We start from the raw sequence: 16,999 nt of genomic DNA, 5'->3' as shown, positions 1-16,999 counted from the left end.
CCTGCCCACCCCGCGCAGGAAGGTGCCACTTCCCATTAGCTGCCGGCATCCTTCACCCACCCGCGCCCTCAGTGATCGCCCCACACATCGGGGCGGAGGTCAGTGCTCAGAATCACAGAACCGAACAAGTAGGAAAAGACTCCGAAGCCATCGAGTCTAGCCTGTGTCAACTAGACCATGGCACTGAGTGGTCTTTCCTTAAACGCCTCCAGGGACGGAGACTCCACCACCGCAGACACTAGTGGGCAGCCCATTCCAATGTCTAATCGCTCTTTCTGCGAAGAAATTCCTTACAATGTCCAACCTGAATGTCCCCTGGCGCGGGTCGAGACGGCGTGGGGCCCTGCGCGGTACCTGCGCGGTGCACGCAGCTCCCGCCCGCCCTCAGCGCGGAGCGGCCGCCGCGAAGCCGCCTCGTCCCGCCCAGCCCGCCGGGGGGCGGGGATTGGGTGAGCCCACCCGTCACTCCGCGGCGCCGCCGTGCATCGATTGGCCAGCGGCGCTGTCAGTCATCGGCGGGACCGCGCCCGCCCCTTGTTGTCACGGCGCCGCGCGGGGCTGGGGCCGCTCGCGCCGCTGTTGTTGCCGCCGCCGCGGGAGCTCGGGTGGGGAGCGGCTCCCCGGCCTCGCCATGGCCACCAGCACCACGGGCTCCACGCTGCTGCAGCCCCTCAGCAACGCCGTACGCCTGCCCGTCGACCAGGTGAGGATGGGGAGGCGCCTGCCCCGCCGCTGCTCCCGCGGGCTCGCCGGGGAGGGACCGCACCGCGCCCCCGCTCCGCGCCGTCCTGCCCCGCCCCGTCCCCCCCCGCGGCCCCTCCATCCATCCGTGGGGCCGGGGCACGGCAGGCGGCTCCCGGAGCGGGTGGCGGCCGTGGTTCCTCTCCACACCCGCGGGCGGGGGCGCCGGGGCGGCGGCCGCGCTCCGCGGGCAGGTGCGCCCGCCCCGCTCCGCGCCCGCCCTGGCTGGTCCAGCATCCCGCCCGCATCCCACCCTGTCCTGCCCGGCCCTGCCTCGCCCCAACTTGTTGGCATCGTGCGTCGGCCAGATGTGGATCCGCAGCTGGGAACGGGGCCGGTATCAGCTCAAGGGATGGAAAGGTTGGGTAATAATTGCGAATGCAAAACAGCGCGCTGCGCCTGGATGTGCCTGCCAGGGGGGTTTACACGCGGTGTTAAATAATAATGTGCGCTGCACACAATGCTGCTGGGAATTCGTATGTACTTTGTAGGCAGAGCGTTTCTGTGGTATCTATTGTCCAAGTGATATAAAAATTCCTGAAGGCTGTTAATCCTGGTGTCTTCACGAAACATCAGAAGATTACAAAATAAGATTGGGAAACTGAGGTTTGCTGAGTTTTATCACTGAAGTTGGACAATAATGTTTGTTTATGGGGAAGTGGTCTAGACCTCCTAAATCTACAGAATATTTATGTATTTATGGATACATAAGAAAAGTAATCTGAAGTAACTCCGCATATAAATTTTGCAGCACCAAGAAATTTCATAGTAGGATTTTTTTTTTTAATGGCTCCATTAATGTATGTAATGAGTGAAACACATCAAAGAAAACAGTCTGTGCTTCAGTGGAGGGAGACTTTGATGGCTTGGTTTTACAAAATACACCTAATAGGTGAGGGAAGTAACTGGAAATGAAATACAGAGGAATGAGCATGCCTAGTGAAAGTGTTTTGGATGATTGAGCTACACACTCATTCTTCTTTTTTCTTTCCCTGTTCCCCAGCCATTTGTTTGAATGGAGCCATGGTTAAGGATATACATGAAAAAGTACCTTCTAGAAAACTCATAAAACGGGCAAGTTGAAATTGAGCTTGCTATGTTGGAATGGATACTGGGCACCCCTTGCAATGATACCTCTGGCTGGGATCGATGGCACCTCGTGGCTTGGTGCCTCATACCTGCAGGCTGTAAGCTGCTCTTTCCAGGTGCCCTGTGTTTACTTCCATAAAATGTTCGCCTTGTACAGGGTACTGTAAAACACATCAGAGTTGACCATCTTTTTATGGCATGATGCTGGTGGCGTATAATTATCTACTCGTATTAGTACTCATAAATTTAATTCATTTACAACATAGTGTGGCTACTACCAAAATTGTTTTACTATTGTAGGTATGGCATTTTGATGATAATGAAGTTACTTTTTATTAAAGCCTGGAAAACTTCCCTGTGTTAAATGTTTTGCAACAGATGTTCCTGTAGAGCCAAGAAGTTTTTATAAAGTACACTTTGAGGTCTGTTGGAGCTTTTGGGAATAATCACATTGGAGGGTGGCTAAATATGTAGTTTAGAAAATTTGTTATAAGCAGTTGGAAGTCAGGCAAACATTGTTTTTGGACATCACTGGATTGTACATAATATAGGTCCAGTTGTGTATGAAGAGCACTGGTTGTAACTGGAGTATGAATCGAAGAGCTTCAAAATTATGCTGCACTGAGGAGAACACATCTATTTAAAAAAATCTGATTTAAAAAAAGCAAAGTTTTTTTTTGTAACCTCAGCTCAAGAGTTTTTCTTGATAGTAAGTTTGTAATACAGAAAGAATGTGAATTGTGTTCAGTGTAATCGAATCAAAGGGAGTGAAGGAGATAATAAGGGCAGAGAAGAAAAAGAAAGTGCTGATACTCTTTGGTGTGTTTGCTCAAAGATTATGCATGACATTTGGTGACACTATAGGCGTATTCAGAATGAAAATGTGGCACTACTTTGAAAAAATAATGGAAGAATGAAGTTTTTTTGATTCGTACATTGTTTCTACTACTTGCTCCAAATCCGTACTATGACTACAGTCATACCAATATAGAAGCTGCTTGAAATAGGTGCTCTGGTGTAATACCAGCACTCAGAACTGCTGGAGATCAGTAGGGTGTTTTTTTTCCTCCACTCAAGTTTCAGTTTTGACCACAAGTAGGTACTAATCTTTACCCAAAATGTTGCTTAAATTGTGGTCTAGGTTTAACCCATTGCTATCTAATTATCCTGCTAAGGCATGTAACTCTTGGAAGAGAAATTGAGGTAGCATGTGTCCATGTTGCCTTACTCTGGTGTTCAAACCAGTGAATTGAGAACCTTGTCTATTTGGCAGTGGATGGAAGTAGAAATTTAAATTCAAGGTGAAGTTGCTATCTCTAAGATTAATCAATCAGATCCACATCTCTGTGTGGATCAAGTGTGAGAAATTGGTTACTTTTTTACTTAATGCTTGGCAGAACTAGAGATAGAGATCTGAGAACAGTGTTGGTTATATCGTGGTTGGAGATCAGTGCAAAGATGGAGGATGAGCTGCATCAGAGCCATTTAACACAGCATCTCCTCCATGTGCCCAACTGTGTTGCAAAAAGAAAAGCTTTGTTGCTTTAACAATTTGCTGTTCCTAGACATTTTTTCTTGGAACTAGAGTACTAGGTAGCTAAAGGAATGGAGAAGAACTTGTTTTCTGCTTGTGTGTGTATCCCCCAACAAGGTATTGTGCAGTAACTTGTTGCTGTGTTAACACTTCCTTTGGGTCTCGTTTTGTCTTGCACCAAGTTTACTGAAACACCTACTTGGAAAAGTTAATGTGTTCTTTATAGGCTTCTTGGGCCAGTTTTTCTGTTGTTATTTTCAGTCATTTGGTGAAAGGGAAGAAGATGCTTGGTGTGAGCAAGAGCCTACAGCAAACTTGCCTTTCTCTGTATTTTGTAGTAAGAAAAAAAAATTAGTTCTTGGGAGTGAAAAGCCTCATAAAAACTGTTTCTTTTCACGTCTTGGAGAACTTAAGTTGGCTGCTCAGCAAAGGAAGCATTCTGTTGACAGCTGTGGCACATTAGGTCCTTAAAGTTAATGAATGAGTGAATTAATATTAATGTACTGCATATTCCTTGTGTCCTCTCAGGGGAGGGAAGGAATCCAAGTAGCCATGTCCTTCCCACCTGGACAACTTCCCAAGAGAAGTATGGGAAGGTTTATCATAAAAACTTGGCTGCTAGAGTGTCACATGTTGCATAATGCATTGAGGCTGTAACTTGAATTATTTTATTGTAGTTATATCTCTTACCTAGTCTTGTATTTTCCCTGTTTGCATGTCATATTTGTGCCTCTGCTTCTTCCTTCTTTCTCTAAGGTGAAGCCTGACAAATAATGTGTTGGACCTTGGTCTGTGTCTAATTCTATCACTACCTTGCTGATTTTCTATTGACAAGTGACTTACTGTGTTGATGTGTCAGCTTACTTGTAATTAAATTGGAAAGATTTAAATTTGCTGTGACAATGATTCTAGGAGAGCAAAGCTTTCTTTTTGGTCTCTGTGGGGCTAGGGGAGTTCAGAGAATTATCATTGCTTTAACTGCTTCCACCAGAGGGAGCAAAATTTTTTTACTGAAGATGGACAGAAATCATAGAGGTTATTACTGCCCTTCATTTGTTATAGAAATAGATAATTTGTAGTAGAGGAATAGTTGAGCAGGGGAGATAGGAGACTGGCTATGACAATATGTGAACATCAGCTTTTTACATGAGTTGTCTAAGAGATTGATCTTGAGATCCTGAAATACAGTCTGAACTGATTATCAGTCTGAGCTTCAGTGATTATCTTCTAGATAAGAAAAGGAAGAATGTGGCTCCAACTGCTAACAGTGTAGTTCTCTGAAGATATGTGGACAGAATAAAATGTCATGCTTATGATTATGCACTTGACTTAAACTCCAGGATGTAAAAATAAGCAGTGTTTTTTCAAGAGAAGAAAAAAGAAAATTCTGTGCATTTCTACACTTTTCTTGGTTTTTGGTTCGGGGTTTTTTTCCAATCTAATTTTAGCTTTTGTTTTGTTAAGTCTGCTCATTTGTGTAGAATAAATACAATTTTCTACACAAATGCCATCAATCTTCAAAGAATCTAAACTGACCTTTTTTTATCAAGAATAGACATAAAAATTCAAATCCTCATAAACATGAATTGTATAAACTACACAAACTTCCTTCATTTAGTGATTATAAGCCAGTTTGCTGGCTTTACATAATTTTCTGCATGCCCTTCCTTGTGCAGAGAGTTAACCAAGTTGCTTTCATCATGCCCTTAACACACTTGGTTCCACATAAAAGCACTGACGTATGTTGAGCCTGTGTTTCACCTTTAAGTCCTCAAGGAGAGTGGGTAGGAATTTTTTCCTTGTATATATCTATGAAATATTTATTTCTTACATGCATATGATGTAAGAAAGCAATTTAACATTTTTTTTCTCCTTTATTTTGATGCCTTAGAGATGAGCGCAGCTGTAGTTTGGGGAAAAGGCAAGGCTTGGAGGTGGTGTAGGGAATTTTGCTGTGAAGCATTATGTGCCTGATTTGCCTACAGGGTACATCTGAGTATGTATCCTAGTCGATCTGTTATTTCACAAAATTTTGAGCATTAGCGATGCCTTATCATCCCTTGCTTTCTGCCAAGGCAATATAACATAACCTCCTGAGGGCTGAAATGTTTTAGTCTGATAAAAACCTTTTTGTCTAAATATGGAATGGATATCAAAATGTTTGTCCTGTATAACTGTCCAGAATTTAGATGGCCTAACACTTGACTGAAGCATTATCAAACTAGAAAAAAGAATATACCGTCCCAAGTTTCCTTCTTTCATCGTTGATTCTTAGGCCCTTGTGTATGGTTGTGGAACACAGAGCAGCTTGTTACTGGTTTTTCAGATGTGACCCAGGAAACTTACAAGTAGTAGATGTGAGTAAAATTAGCATTCACGGGTGTGTAAAATGCAAACACTGAAGGTAAGGGAGTGGTAGGATAAGCAAGTTGTGCCCCTACTTTGCCCTGTACTTTCCTTATGTGCTGCTAGCAGCAGTCGGGAGAATGAAGGGTGGATGACAAAGCGTGATCTTCTATGATCAGATGGAGACTGTAGTGGGTGAAAAGAAGCTGGAAATAAAGTTCTGTTCTTCATTCTGTATGTGCTCTTCTCAGTGACTGGATGTTTTGAGTTGTTTGGATTTGCTAGCCAAGTTTTTAATGGTTTCTTAACTTCCCTTTGAACTATGGGAGGGGAGGGAATGTATCATCAGAAGGGTCGTCTGCAGTGACACCTTTCCCAGGTCTTACTATTAGTGGTTAGGTGTTGACTTACTCAACAAACAATAGGTAAAGACTTTGCAATGAAAAATATGTAGAGAAGGATGAAACTGTTGGGATAAGAGAAAAAATTGACAAGAGAAACTGACTGTCTTGAAGGAAGGGGTGAAATCTGTCATGAACAGAGATGGAAAAGAAAGCAAACACTGGTTACAGTGTTAGAAAAGACGGGCCGTTTATTAAGCGATAGAAAGATTTAGTGCAAGAAAGAAATACATCTCTTTAATTCAGGTTCATTAATATTGTTGTGAGGATGTAAATTACATAGCTGCTTTAATTCTTTAGTTTTTACAGAAGCAGTGGTGAATTTTGTTCTCTCACACACTTTCATACTGGGTATGTTTTCTCCAGTTTTTTGCAAAGCAGTGGAAAAACTCAAATATAGTTACACCTAAGGTTTCTACAGTAATCATCTAAACTAAACACTCTTTACCTGAACAGCTTATAGTCAACTGTTTTATTTTGTCACATTGTTTTTCACATCCTTAGGTAAGTCACTGAGGTGGTGTAAATGTGAACGCTTACCTGTGCTCATGACAGTACAACTCATATCTGAATCCAAAATGGGGTTCAGAAGTTGCTATGAAAATACTGCAGTTCAGGAATGTTGAAAAGAAATAGTAGTGTGCTTAACAAAAAGTCTAATAAAGAAAAAATAGTAAGGCATTAGGAAGGTAACAAGAGTCACTTTTTACTGAGTACATGGTTATCACTGTGTTGCTTTGTTTCTGAAGGGTTTCTGCTGTAAATCTGTTATACCACATCTGTGTTGATCTTTTGTCTCTGTGGGCTTTTTCTTGAGTACTGTGCTGAGTTTATGCAAGAGCTCTGAAAACCGATACAACTGAAATAGATGAGTCATCTTTATCATTCAGTCACCCTGACATTTGTTGACTTTTAACTCCTGTTTGCCTGTTCCCATGTTGACCTAATGAAGCACTGTGATACATCCTTTGCAGCCTTGATTACAGAATACTTTCTTCACATTTATTATTTTGACTAATGTGCACTTTTCCTGAGTAACAGTTGCCCTTTTTTTTTTTTACTTGTTTTCCTTGAATGAGGGAGTCCAGACTGGAGTTTTATTTTCTCCTGGAAAATGAGAACAACTACATTTACCCAAGTGAAAATCTGTTTGCTTGATGCGTGCATCTTCACAGTATTTGTGTTACAAGGAAAGTTGATGTAACTCTTTGGTATGGATATTTCATTTTCCTTCTTTACTTTGGGAAGTACTTTAAATTCAACATCAGTTGAATCAACATTGCAAGTCTTTTAGCACTTGTTCAAGTGAACAGATCTGTTTGAGAATTTCAGTTTGTCTGCAAATTCAGATAAGTGCTAGTTATGCCTACTTGTTTTAAGTGATCATTCTCGTAGCTAAGCCATCTTTTGCAAAGGAAAACTTCCATAGCTCTGCCTTTTATTCTAGAATAATATATCCAAAGGTGAAGAAGCTATTTTGGTTTGGCTGTAATGGTGTGATTTTTTTGTAGCTGGGATTTTGGTCTTCTCTTCTATTTCCAGTTAAAGTGACCTAAGCTGCAGAAGGTGTTCTTATTCTGAAATGTGGCTTGTGAGCATACTGGTTGTATAACTACAGTGGTATATTCTATACTGTAATGCCACCTGTATAGATAATTCTTAACCTTTCTGACCTGCCTTTTGGCTGAGTAATGCTCTTGATTCTACTGCTTCCTCTCAATCTTACATATATATATATAAATGCACACATACATAAAACCCAAATTATTCAATTGACTAAGCATGTCATTGAAAAAGTGGACTGAAGGCCCAGGCTATAATGAATTGGGTCTTAGTCTTCATGGTGGAAAGGCTAGAAAGAATTTGAGGTCATCACAGGTCTGCAGGAATTTTAGAAGTTCAGTGATGGCTATGATTATAGAAGATCTACCCATAGAATACATTAGCAAATCGTTTTCTGTAATGGAATTGAACGTAAGCAGTCAGATAAAATATTTTAATATTGAAGTATAATTCTAAATGTTACTAAAATATTATTTAAGATGGAGTTAATTTGAAAAGATGTAACATCTCAAAGTAGTGTCCATTACTTGTACAGATTGCTGCACACTGCAGATGTTTAAAGGGCTGCTGTTGTGATGCTTGGAGGTGAGGCTTGGCTGGTCTGATGGGGATGCTTCCAGAATTGGGAAGAGCAGGAAGATAGTAGACATGGAGGAATACAGACTGAGTTAGATAGTAGTTTGCTCAAGGGGGAGTGTAGTGAAGCTCCCTCCTATTTTTTTTCCTTCCCAAGGAGAGCACTGAGAAGCTGACCATTTTAAAGATGGGGAATATTTGTTCTACTTGCTGATTGAAATGGCTATTGTCGTTACCAGATTTCTGCATGTTATGTGGACAAGAGACTTACTTTCAATGTCTGTTGCTTATTTTAAGATGTGTTTCAGTTTCTCACATACCAGGAGAATATAATTGTAGTGAAGTAGATATTAATTGAGAAAATGTCAGTTTCTGGTTGCATTTGAGAAGGATACCTCCATAGATGTTGGTTATTTTGCTTTATTTTTAAATGCCTAGGAAAGTGAGTAGCTTGTAAAGCTTTTGCAAAATTTCAGACACTGTAGTGGTTCTCTGGATGTTAAAATAAAAACTTGTCATTCAAATACACATTTGAATACCCTGTATTTATAGATAACACAAAGAATAGAAATTTTCAGTTCGCCTGGAGTTGCTAGATGGAGCTTAAAGCTTAACTAGAAAAAAAAAAGGATAAAAGAATGTAAGAGTAGGCACACAGGATGATAAACATAGCTGGAGCTAGTGGAGAAACACATAATGAGGAATACAGAGCTAGTGGATAAACACATAATGAGCAATGTAGTGGGGCTTTTGGCAAAGTTCTGTAACAAGAAGTATCAGCACATGCCCAAAGAAAAGTTCAAGGGAAGGTCACCTGTAATATTGAGGCACTCATTGAGTATGACCACCAGAGACACCTTTAGATGACCCTCTAGGACCATAAAAGGGCTTCCAGTAGGAGGCAGATGCATGCAGATTAGTTCTAGGAAAAATGATGTTTATTATTAGCTAGGAAGTACTCTGTAATGAATATGTATGATCATGATGGAATAAATACCCTGTTGTAGTTTCATGACACACATTTGATTAAAGGAACTATCCTCTGAAAGTGTCCAGCACTGTAATAAAGAATGCCTGCTTTCTAATACTTCAAATTGTGTTAGTTTATTTTCCAGCTGATTTTGTTATCGTTGTACTGCTGATACATGTGACAGAGTAGAGATTTCGAGTTCATCCCACTGTGTGCATGTGCACTGCGAGCGTGTGATAAAAACCCATGGTTTTAAAAGCACAGTAACTGAGTTGGTCTTTGTTTGGAACTGTGTTTTGCCAACATAATGCCAGTCTGTGGTATTTTGATGTTGTAAACTCTTTTTCTCTGGTAGTCTGAGATCTGCAATCCTTAACTGGCCAAACCAGTTTTTGCTTGACAGAAGCAAGTGGTTTACGTCCTTATTGTTTCTGAAGAGAGGAGAAAACAAAACGCACAAGCAAAAAAATGGAAGCCAGCATTCCTATTTCACCTCTGAACCAAACTTGCATCCTAGATTGGGTATTTCCATGAATAAATAGCTTTTATGTTTGACAACTCAGTATCTATAATGCTGAATCCTTAGGAGCCTGTCAGAGAGAACACCCTTCAGCCACTATCTTCCTATCCTTAATAAATTAGTTTTGGTTGTTTTCACTATAAAATGTGTACATTGATGTTTCATTTTACATCTTTAGTCATACAGTTTTTCTTAGAGTAATTCTGAGTAATGATATAGTAAGTCGTCTTTGAAAAAGCTTATTGGATTTGATGCTCATTTATTGCACAAACCAGATTACTATTGCCTACATCATGTTGTTCATGATGTGCTTTGCTCTCCGTAACATACTTAATTGCAAACTGGAAACAGGGAGTTAATACTGGAAATAGAAATAATATTACTAACCTATGTCATAACTGGATTTGATGTTTTGGACTGAAACCAGCTTGGGAAAAAAAACATTTAGGATCTTATGAGTAAGTCCTTTCAGCTGCCAATAAATTATTGGGAAGATGAGGTATATGTGTGTAGTATTAAAAAGCATTTGTCAGTGATGTTGATGTTGACTAACACAAATGGTTAGAGCATACACTTGAAGGAAGTGGCTAGTATTAGAAGGCTGTGCTTGGAGTTTTCATCTGAAAAATGTGTCCCTGCACATTGGATACTGTTTAAACACTCAGTAATACACTCTTTGCTACAAAGAACATAGTGCTGTAATACAAACATCTCCCATACTGACATGATTTCAAAAGAGCCACTGCTGCTTATCCTCCATTTCTTCATGTTTCACCCAGGAAGCAAGGTTGAGACTTCAGGGCAGGAGTGTTAATTAGTTGTACTTTTGTCATGTAAGGCACTGAGTATTAATTGAATAAAAAATGATTTTGGAAACATTTTTGCAAGATTTATGATCCTTTCAGTTGAAAGAGGAATCTTGTTTCTTCCTATCATTCAGAGAAGAAAGGTTCTCTGAACTACTCTTAAGTATCTGTCAACTTTATCAAATACCTTTGCCAGTATCTGAACTCCTGTTCCTGACATTTCCCAATAAATTGAAGAAAATTACCAAGGAGTTTGATTTTGATTCTTGTAATAGAATTGCTTTCTTTCAGCTTTATTGTGCAAAATGTTATTTTCTTTTTTCTTTTTTTTTTTATTGTTCTCCCTTTAATATTAGTGCAGCAACTTTCAGGCAGTAGTTGGAAAATTGACATTGGTATCAAATAATGGTCATTCTCACTTTTCAGTTCTTAGCTGTCTGGCATTAGGCAATTATTGGATGATTGTACAAGTTGGTTTTATGCTTGATGAAGGTTAGAAATTCAACAGGAGAATATCCATCAGTGCTGCTGTCTGGTTGCTGTGGAGAAAACATTAACTCCCCCCTATGTTATAACCAACTTTTTGTGAACTCTTGTAGATGTTTTTCATTCCTCAACTGATTGTTTTGGTGGGAAAGGGAAATAGTTTTGACTTAACTTGGAGCAGGAACAAGAAAATAATGACGTTTGAGGAACAAGGCACAACTGATGCTTCATTAATTGTGATAAGGTTTGGCAATTTTTGGCAAGTATGTGTCAACAAACATGGTGCTTGAAGAAATTTGTGTTTAAAATGTTACTGCTAGAGTAGCCCTACAGATTTAGAAAAAACATTAAAGCCTCAGCTTTAAGGTCTTCTTAAGGTGTATGTACATCATTCTGTCTTGATCCTCTAGCTCTTGCAAGAGCTCATTTCAAAGTGGTTTTGTAGTTTAAATTCTATTTTTTCCCTAAAAAGTATTTTTTTTCTCTAATAGCCATAGATGTTGAAAAGGAGCTAAAGGTGGGAGAAGAGGAATGCTGCTTAGTGCACCTTGCTCACAGGCCCTTTCAGATGAAGGAGGAAGCATATGTGATAACTTTGTTTCTGTGGTAGAATGGAGGGCCAAAAATTACTATAGGCAGGGAGACAAGTAGTGCTGGCATCTTGCACCTCAGAGAGACTGAATTCCAGGGAGGAAATGTACCACAGTGTGGTTAAGAGGGGGAATGGGAGTACTCCTAAATCTCTATCTGCAGAATTGTCATAGCCACAGGTTCTTGACTGTTGTCTGTGAAACATCTTAAACTTGTTATTTTAGGCTGTACACATGATCAGGTAGGCTTCAGTGCTTCTGCTTCTATCTGGGTAATCTTTTTTCAAAGCCTAATTCATCAACAATAAGAACACAAGTACCTTCTTAATTTTTTTCAAGAATAACTTAAAAAAAACCCACAAAAGAACAAACAAAAAAAAAAATCCACAGAAGAACACAAACCCCAAACAAAATAATCAAACAAAACCCCCACATCAGCTTTAATTCATCCAAAGTGTTTTATTGAGGCTACAGGCATTCATTGCATTTTAAAGGTTTGAATACTTATTTTTCTTCTTATTGGAGAAAATTTGTTAAAAATGAGAAAATAGAGAAGCAGCAAGACAAGGTAACTTCCAAAGAGTTTGTGTGGGTCATTGGCAGATAAAGTAAAGTGAGACATTCCTGAGTTATCTTTGGTGCTTCACCTGGTAAACCGCTGTTTCTCTTGTGAGGTCCTTTGTTGTAAGTTTGTTCTTTGTGTGTCTCTCAGTACCTTGCTACAGCTGGTAAGCAAAACTTCATGCCATCGTGTTGCTGCTTTTCAGTGGGTTATCAGTAGGCTGTGTGGCCCTGTATGACTAACTTGTGCCATCCAGTTAGGAATTATCTGTATCAGTAAAATTCCCTCTCTGCTTTGGCTGCTTTTCTGAATGAGGCAAATGCCTTCTGTGCTGTGAAGTAGCAGGATTCTGGAGGCCTTAACTGCAGCAAGTGGCTTTTAATATTAAAATATAGCTGATATGAAGAGGAAGCTTAGTCTAAAATCTGAATTAGTGGATAAAATTTGCATATATTGAAATTAGTTTTGTAGAAGAAAAAAGTTTTCTTCTGTATTTCTTTTTAATGTGGACTTACATTTCTTTTTAATGATTTATTAAAGATGCTGCCTGTGTTGTAAAGTTGGAGACTTTCAGCTGTTCAAATGCAATGTTATGCTAGAATTTCTTCTTGATGATGAAAATCCTTGTGACAGTGACCTTTTTCTTTTTTTTTCTATGTTAAGAACTGATTCCTTAAATACTTTTTCCTAAGCAATAACTTTGTTTTTACAAAAGCATGGCATAATTTACATTTAATTTTTTTAAAATACGAAAGTAAGTGTATTAAAAAGTTATATCCTTTCTATTGAGTTTTGCAGAGGCCATGCAAATGGAAAATTTGTTATATAGATAGCTGAATGCAGTTAATGATATAATGGATTTGCATTTTATGTAGCTACTCCAAATATTAAAACTGAATTTGTGCTCATGCTTTACTGTTACATTTGGCATGAGTTGTGCCTATAAAATGCAGTGCTTGTATTTTATTGCAGACTAGTTTTGAACCAAAATAGTGGATTTAATTTTGAAATTGCTAGGCTACACACAGTAGGATCTGTAATAGCTTAGTATGTCTGACACACACTTGCATTATTCATTGCTGAATAACTAGTGCTGATAATTTACATTATAGTTGTATGTTTTTTATTCTTATGTGCACATAACTTTCCATTACACATTGCTCTCTCTAAGATTTTGAGGTGTTAGTCTCATTGACTGAGCTGTTGATATCCTGTACCTGAGGAGGAATAAAAAATTCTTTGTTTTCTTATACATGTGCTAAATTATAGCTGCTCAGGGTGGAGCTTGCCATTCTGTGGCAGGATTTTTTTTTTCTCCCCTATGAAGTCTCAGCTTTAAATTGATCCTAGGTTGTTTTTGTTTTTTTAATTTCTTCTATAAAATTAAAGCTGCTTATTGGAACAGGTTTTATGACCTTATGGAGGTACATTACAATTTGGTTTGAAGAATGCATCATACAGCTTTAGGGAACATGTTGTCTTTGTTCTTTGTGGGTTTTCTGCTCACATCTGTCCAAGTCATGTGGTATTTAGAAAGTTGTATTTTGCCCAAACTTACAGTGTTATGAGAGCTTGACATAAGTTTTGAAAAGGTACACAAGTATACCATTCCCAGGCATTGAAGTTTGTGTATATAACATTTGCCAACCAAATCAATGCTTGGTTAAGTGCCTGGTTTTCATGGAAGCTTTCAAGGTGGTGATGTCCAGCTCTGTCCTTGTTCCTGCTCATTTGCTGTCTGTTCCTTTTGTCTCCTAGGCAGCCAGATAATTTTTGTCACCATTTCAAGGCAAGCTGTGTATCTTCAGTTCTTCGTCTGTCTCAGTGTGTAGATACAATGAAGCTGTCTGTCAATTCCACACTGGTCAGTGTGGCTTAAGATGGGAGATGGAGTTAGGAAAAGGCTAAATGTTAAATTTTGGCATTTTTTACTAAACCAAGTAGTGCAGTACAGGAAAAGTGTTTTTGTGGGATGAAGTGGTTGGCATTGAGGATCCAACATGGATGCTATAATAATTTTGAGAAATGCTACTTTTGCCTATGTTAGTTCATGGGTAAACGCTCACTTGCCTTTGGAGCAGATACTCAATTCAGTTTAGTTTAAAAGAAATTTGGTTTGTGTATTCAGACACCATTGCACAGCACTTGCCAAAGCATGGGAAGTGCAAATAACTGGAAGGCTTCAGGAGCCCTGTCTGATCTGAACTAAAACACTGTGTAGGTGCATGTATTATCTCGCTGCTGGAGCTGGAAGTGCATGGCATGGAATTTGGGAGCCCAAAGAGTCCGTTTCTCATTCTACTTCCTGTAGTATTGGCAAGGGATAAAGTTCTTTCCATGTAGGAATGAGTACAAGTGGTAGAAATGAGTGCTTTGGACTGAAAGCCACAGGTAATGGCAAACAGGTAAGTTTTGATTTTTATTGTAGAAATGCCGTGTATTCTTTTAAAATATAAGAAGTCAAGTATTCAAGATGTTTACCAAGTGAATATATAGCTTGTGATAGCAGATGCTCAAAAGTCAGAATAAGTGTCAGATGAAGATTACCCCTGTGACTGTAACACTGTCCAGCAGTGCTCACAAACTCTTTCCATATGAGCTCCTCTATTTGGAATGCAAACCACTAGTAAACCAGAGTTTTTTGTGAGCTGGAAAAACAATAGAAAAAAATAGATTGTAGTGATGATTTTAAATTTTTCTTTCACTTTGAGATACTTTGGGTGTGATTTATAGGCATGCTGGATAATCAAAATAGCAGCTGAATTTATATTTTCAAAACACAGTTCCAATTAAAGTTCTGTTAAAAGTACTGCCTGAAAAACTAGGCACTGAGTGTCTGAAATTGGGCAACCAAAGTTCATGGGTATTTATTTTACCCTTTGGGCTTTCATGATTTTTGTGTTAGTCATTCACCTTTAGAATAGGAATATTGATCTTACAAAATTATTGCAAAATTTACATTTATTGTGTGTAGTCTTCCCATGTTATGGACAGAGCTGCATAAACATGTCTATGGGGAAATGTAAGGGTTTTATATTCAGTGTAGAAGGAAGATGGTAAGTATTTAGTGGGTCATAGGATGAGGGCAAAAACTGGGCAATTGTCCATTTGCTGAATGAATCAGAAATACTGCTGGGGAAAATGGAATAAAGCAGCAGAAAGAATATAGTCAGAAGTAGGTATGTATAAAGGCTAAACTCAAGTTGCATGGCTTTCAGATCTTAACTGCTGCATAGCTTGGTTTTACAGGTATACATTTAAAGCTTTGTGAGCTTTACAAGTTCTGCAGAGCTGTTGGTGCTTTGTAAACTGCATTTTGGTGCACTGTGAGACAAGGATAAGGATGGGATTGGTAAGAGTACAGAAGGAATACAGGGTGGTGTGTGACCATCTTGGTAATGCCTTAGATTTCCAAGTATGACTATGTTTGTGCACTTTTTGGGAAGAGCACTTTAAAAATACCCACTGGCAGTTTTGGGTTCATTTGTGAGGAAGGCTTTTGGAACAGGTTTGTGCTGCTTGGGTCACTTTGTTTTGTGTTCGAAAAACCGACATAATGAATTCACATGCCTGGAAGTTGGCTTGTGGGGTTGATCTAAAGGTATGTTTTCCTGCATTTTATTGCTGTTCTCAAAATATTCTTCTTGGGGAAGGTATTTTGGTTTAGGGGTTTTTTTGGGTGGGGTTTTGTTTGTTTGTTTTTTAGTTAAGGGGTTACTGTTTTTCAGATAGACATTTGATCATTTGAGTAAATAGCTAAACTAAGAGCAAGTGACCAAGAAAGGTACCCCCTTTTCACTCCCTACCTGCTGAATCCTTTCTCAGGTTTTCTTTTTGTGTTTTGTGTGAGGGTTTTACACATTTCTAAACCTGCAGGCCCATCCTGAATTTTGAGATTCAAGGTTTGTTGTTTTGTTAGTGTCTGCTCCTATAGAGTTGATGATACAGGTCAGAAATGCCAAGCACTTCTACCCTTTGTCATGGTAATAGTAGGAGCCAGATGATGACTTTCCTTTTTCCCTGGCCTTTCTACCTTGCTTTTAGTGGTAATCTGAAAAAGGACACCCTGTGATACCAGTTGCTATTATCTTATTATCTAAATAGCAGTCAAAGCGCTAATGTCTGGGCCTTCAGTAAAACCAGCAATGCAAGTGTGTCCATTTCAGGACAGGTATTCATGCTCATTTCCCTTCTTTACCTCAACTTCACTATGTATCTGTGAATGTGCAAACTTCTCTGTCTCCCTTCCCTTTCTAGTCTCTGGAGGGTGTGAGTTCTCTGGGTCAGAAACATGCTTTGTGGGATATATAGCATAATTTCTGTAATAAATATTCATACAAATGTTGATACTGAATTAATAACAATTTTTTGCTTTAATTTTTCTTTCTTGCCCTCTTTTCTAAAACATTCAGTTTGTTTCCCTTTCAGTGGTTTGCTTAACTTGACTGTTTTGTATGAAACTTTTCCACTAAATCCATAGAATCATCTTGAGTAATAAACCTCGCTCTGTTTCATTTGCATCATTGCTTATAAAGGAGAGAAAACAGGTCAAGTTATGCCCTGAAAGAATATCTCCTCATTTATTTAGGATTTTTCAAATACTGTTAAAAGCATAATAGAAATGTGGAAGTAAGAGAATGGATGGAAAAACATACATGACGGTTTAGGGAATGGTTTAATTTAGGGAACTGCTCCTATTAAAAAGCTCAGCCCTGCCTTCTGAGTCTCTTTCCTTGCTAGCATTTAACGTTTTAACTTGGAATTACAGGTTTTGAGTGGTTCAGTTGTTACAAGAATGAGAATTCTGTAGTTGTT

The 16,999-nt window shown here is 39.1% G+C and overlaps 1 protein-coding gene across 1 annotated transcript in view; it reads left to right on the top strand.

Moving 5' to 3' along the window:
* Positions 1 to 631: 631 nt before the first annotated feature.
* The window catches only part of MBOAT2 (membrane bound glycerophospholipid O-acyltransferase 2), a gene marked incomplete at both ends in the record, with an annotated part of 88,092 nt that continues 71,724 nt past the window's right edge, over positions 632 to 16,999 (top strand). The window contains one exon of the mRNA XM_082300439.1: positions 632 to 703. Coding sequence (XP_082156565.1) covers positions 632 to 703 — 72 coding nt within the window. The remainder of the gene's footprint in view (positions 704 to 16,999) is intronic.

Source organism: Coloeus monedula (assembly GCF_965178545.1).
Source record: "Coloeus monedula genome assembly, chromosome: 2".
Lineage (NCBI taxonomy): Eukaryota > Metazoa > Chordata > Aves > Passeriformes > Corvidae > Coloeus > Coloeus monedula.
Note: the sequence above shows the minus strand (reverse complement) of the source record. Positions and strands in the feature narration are given on the sequence as shown.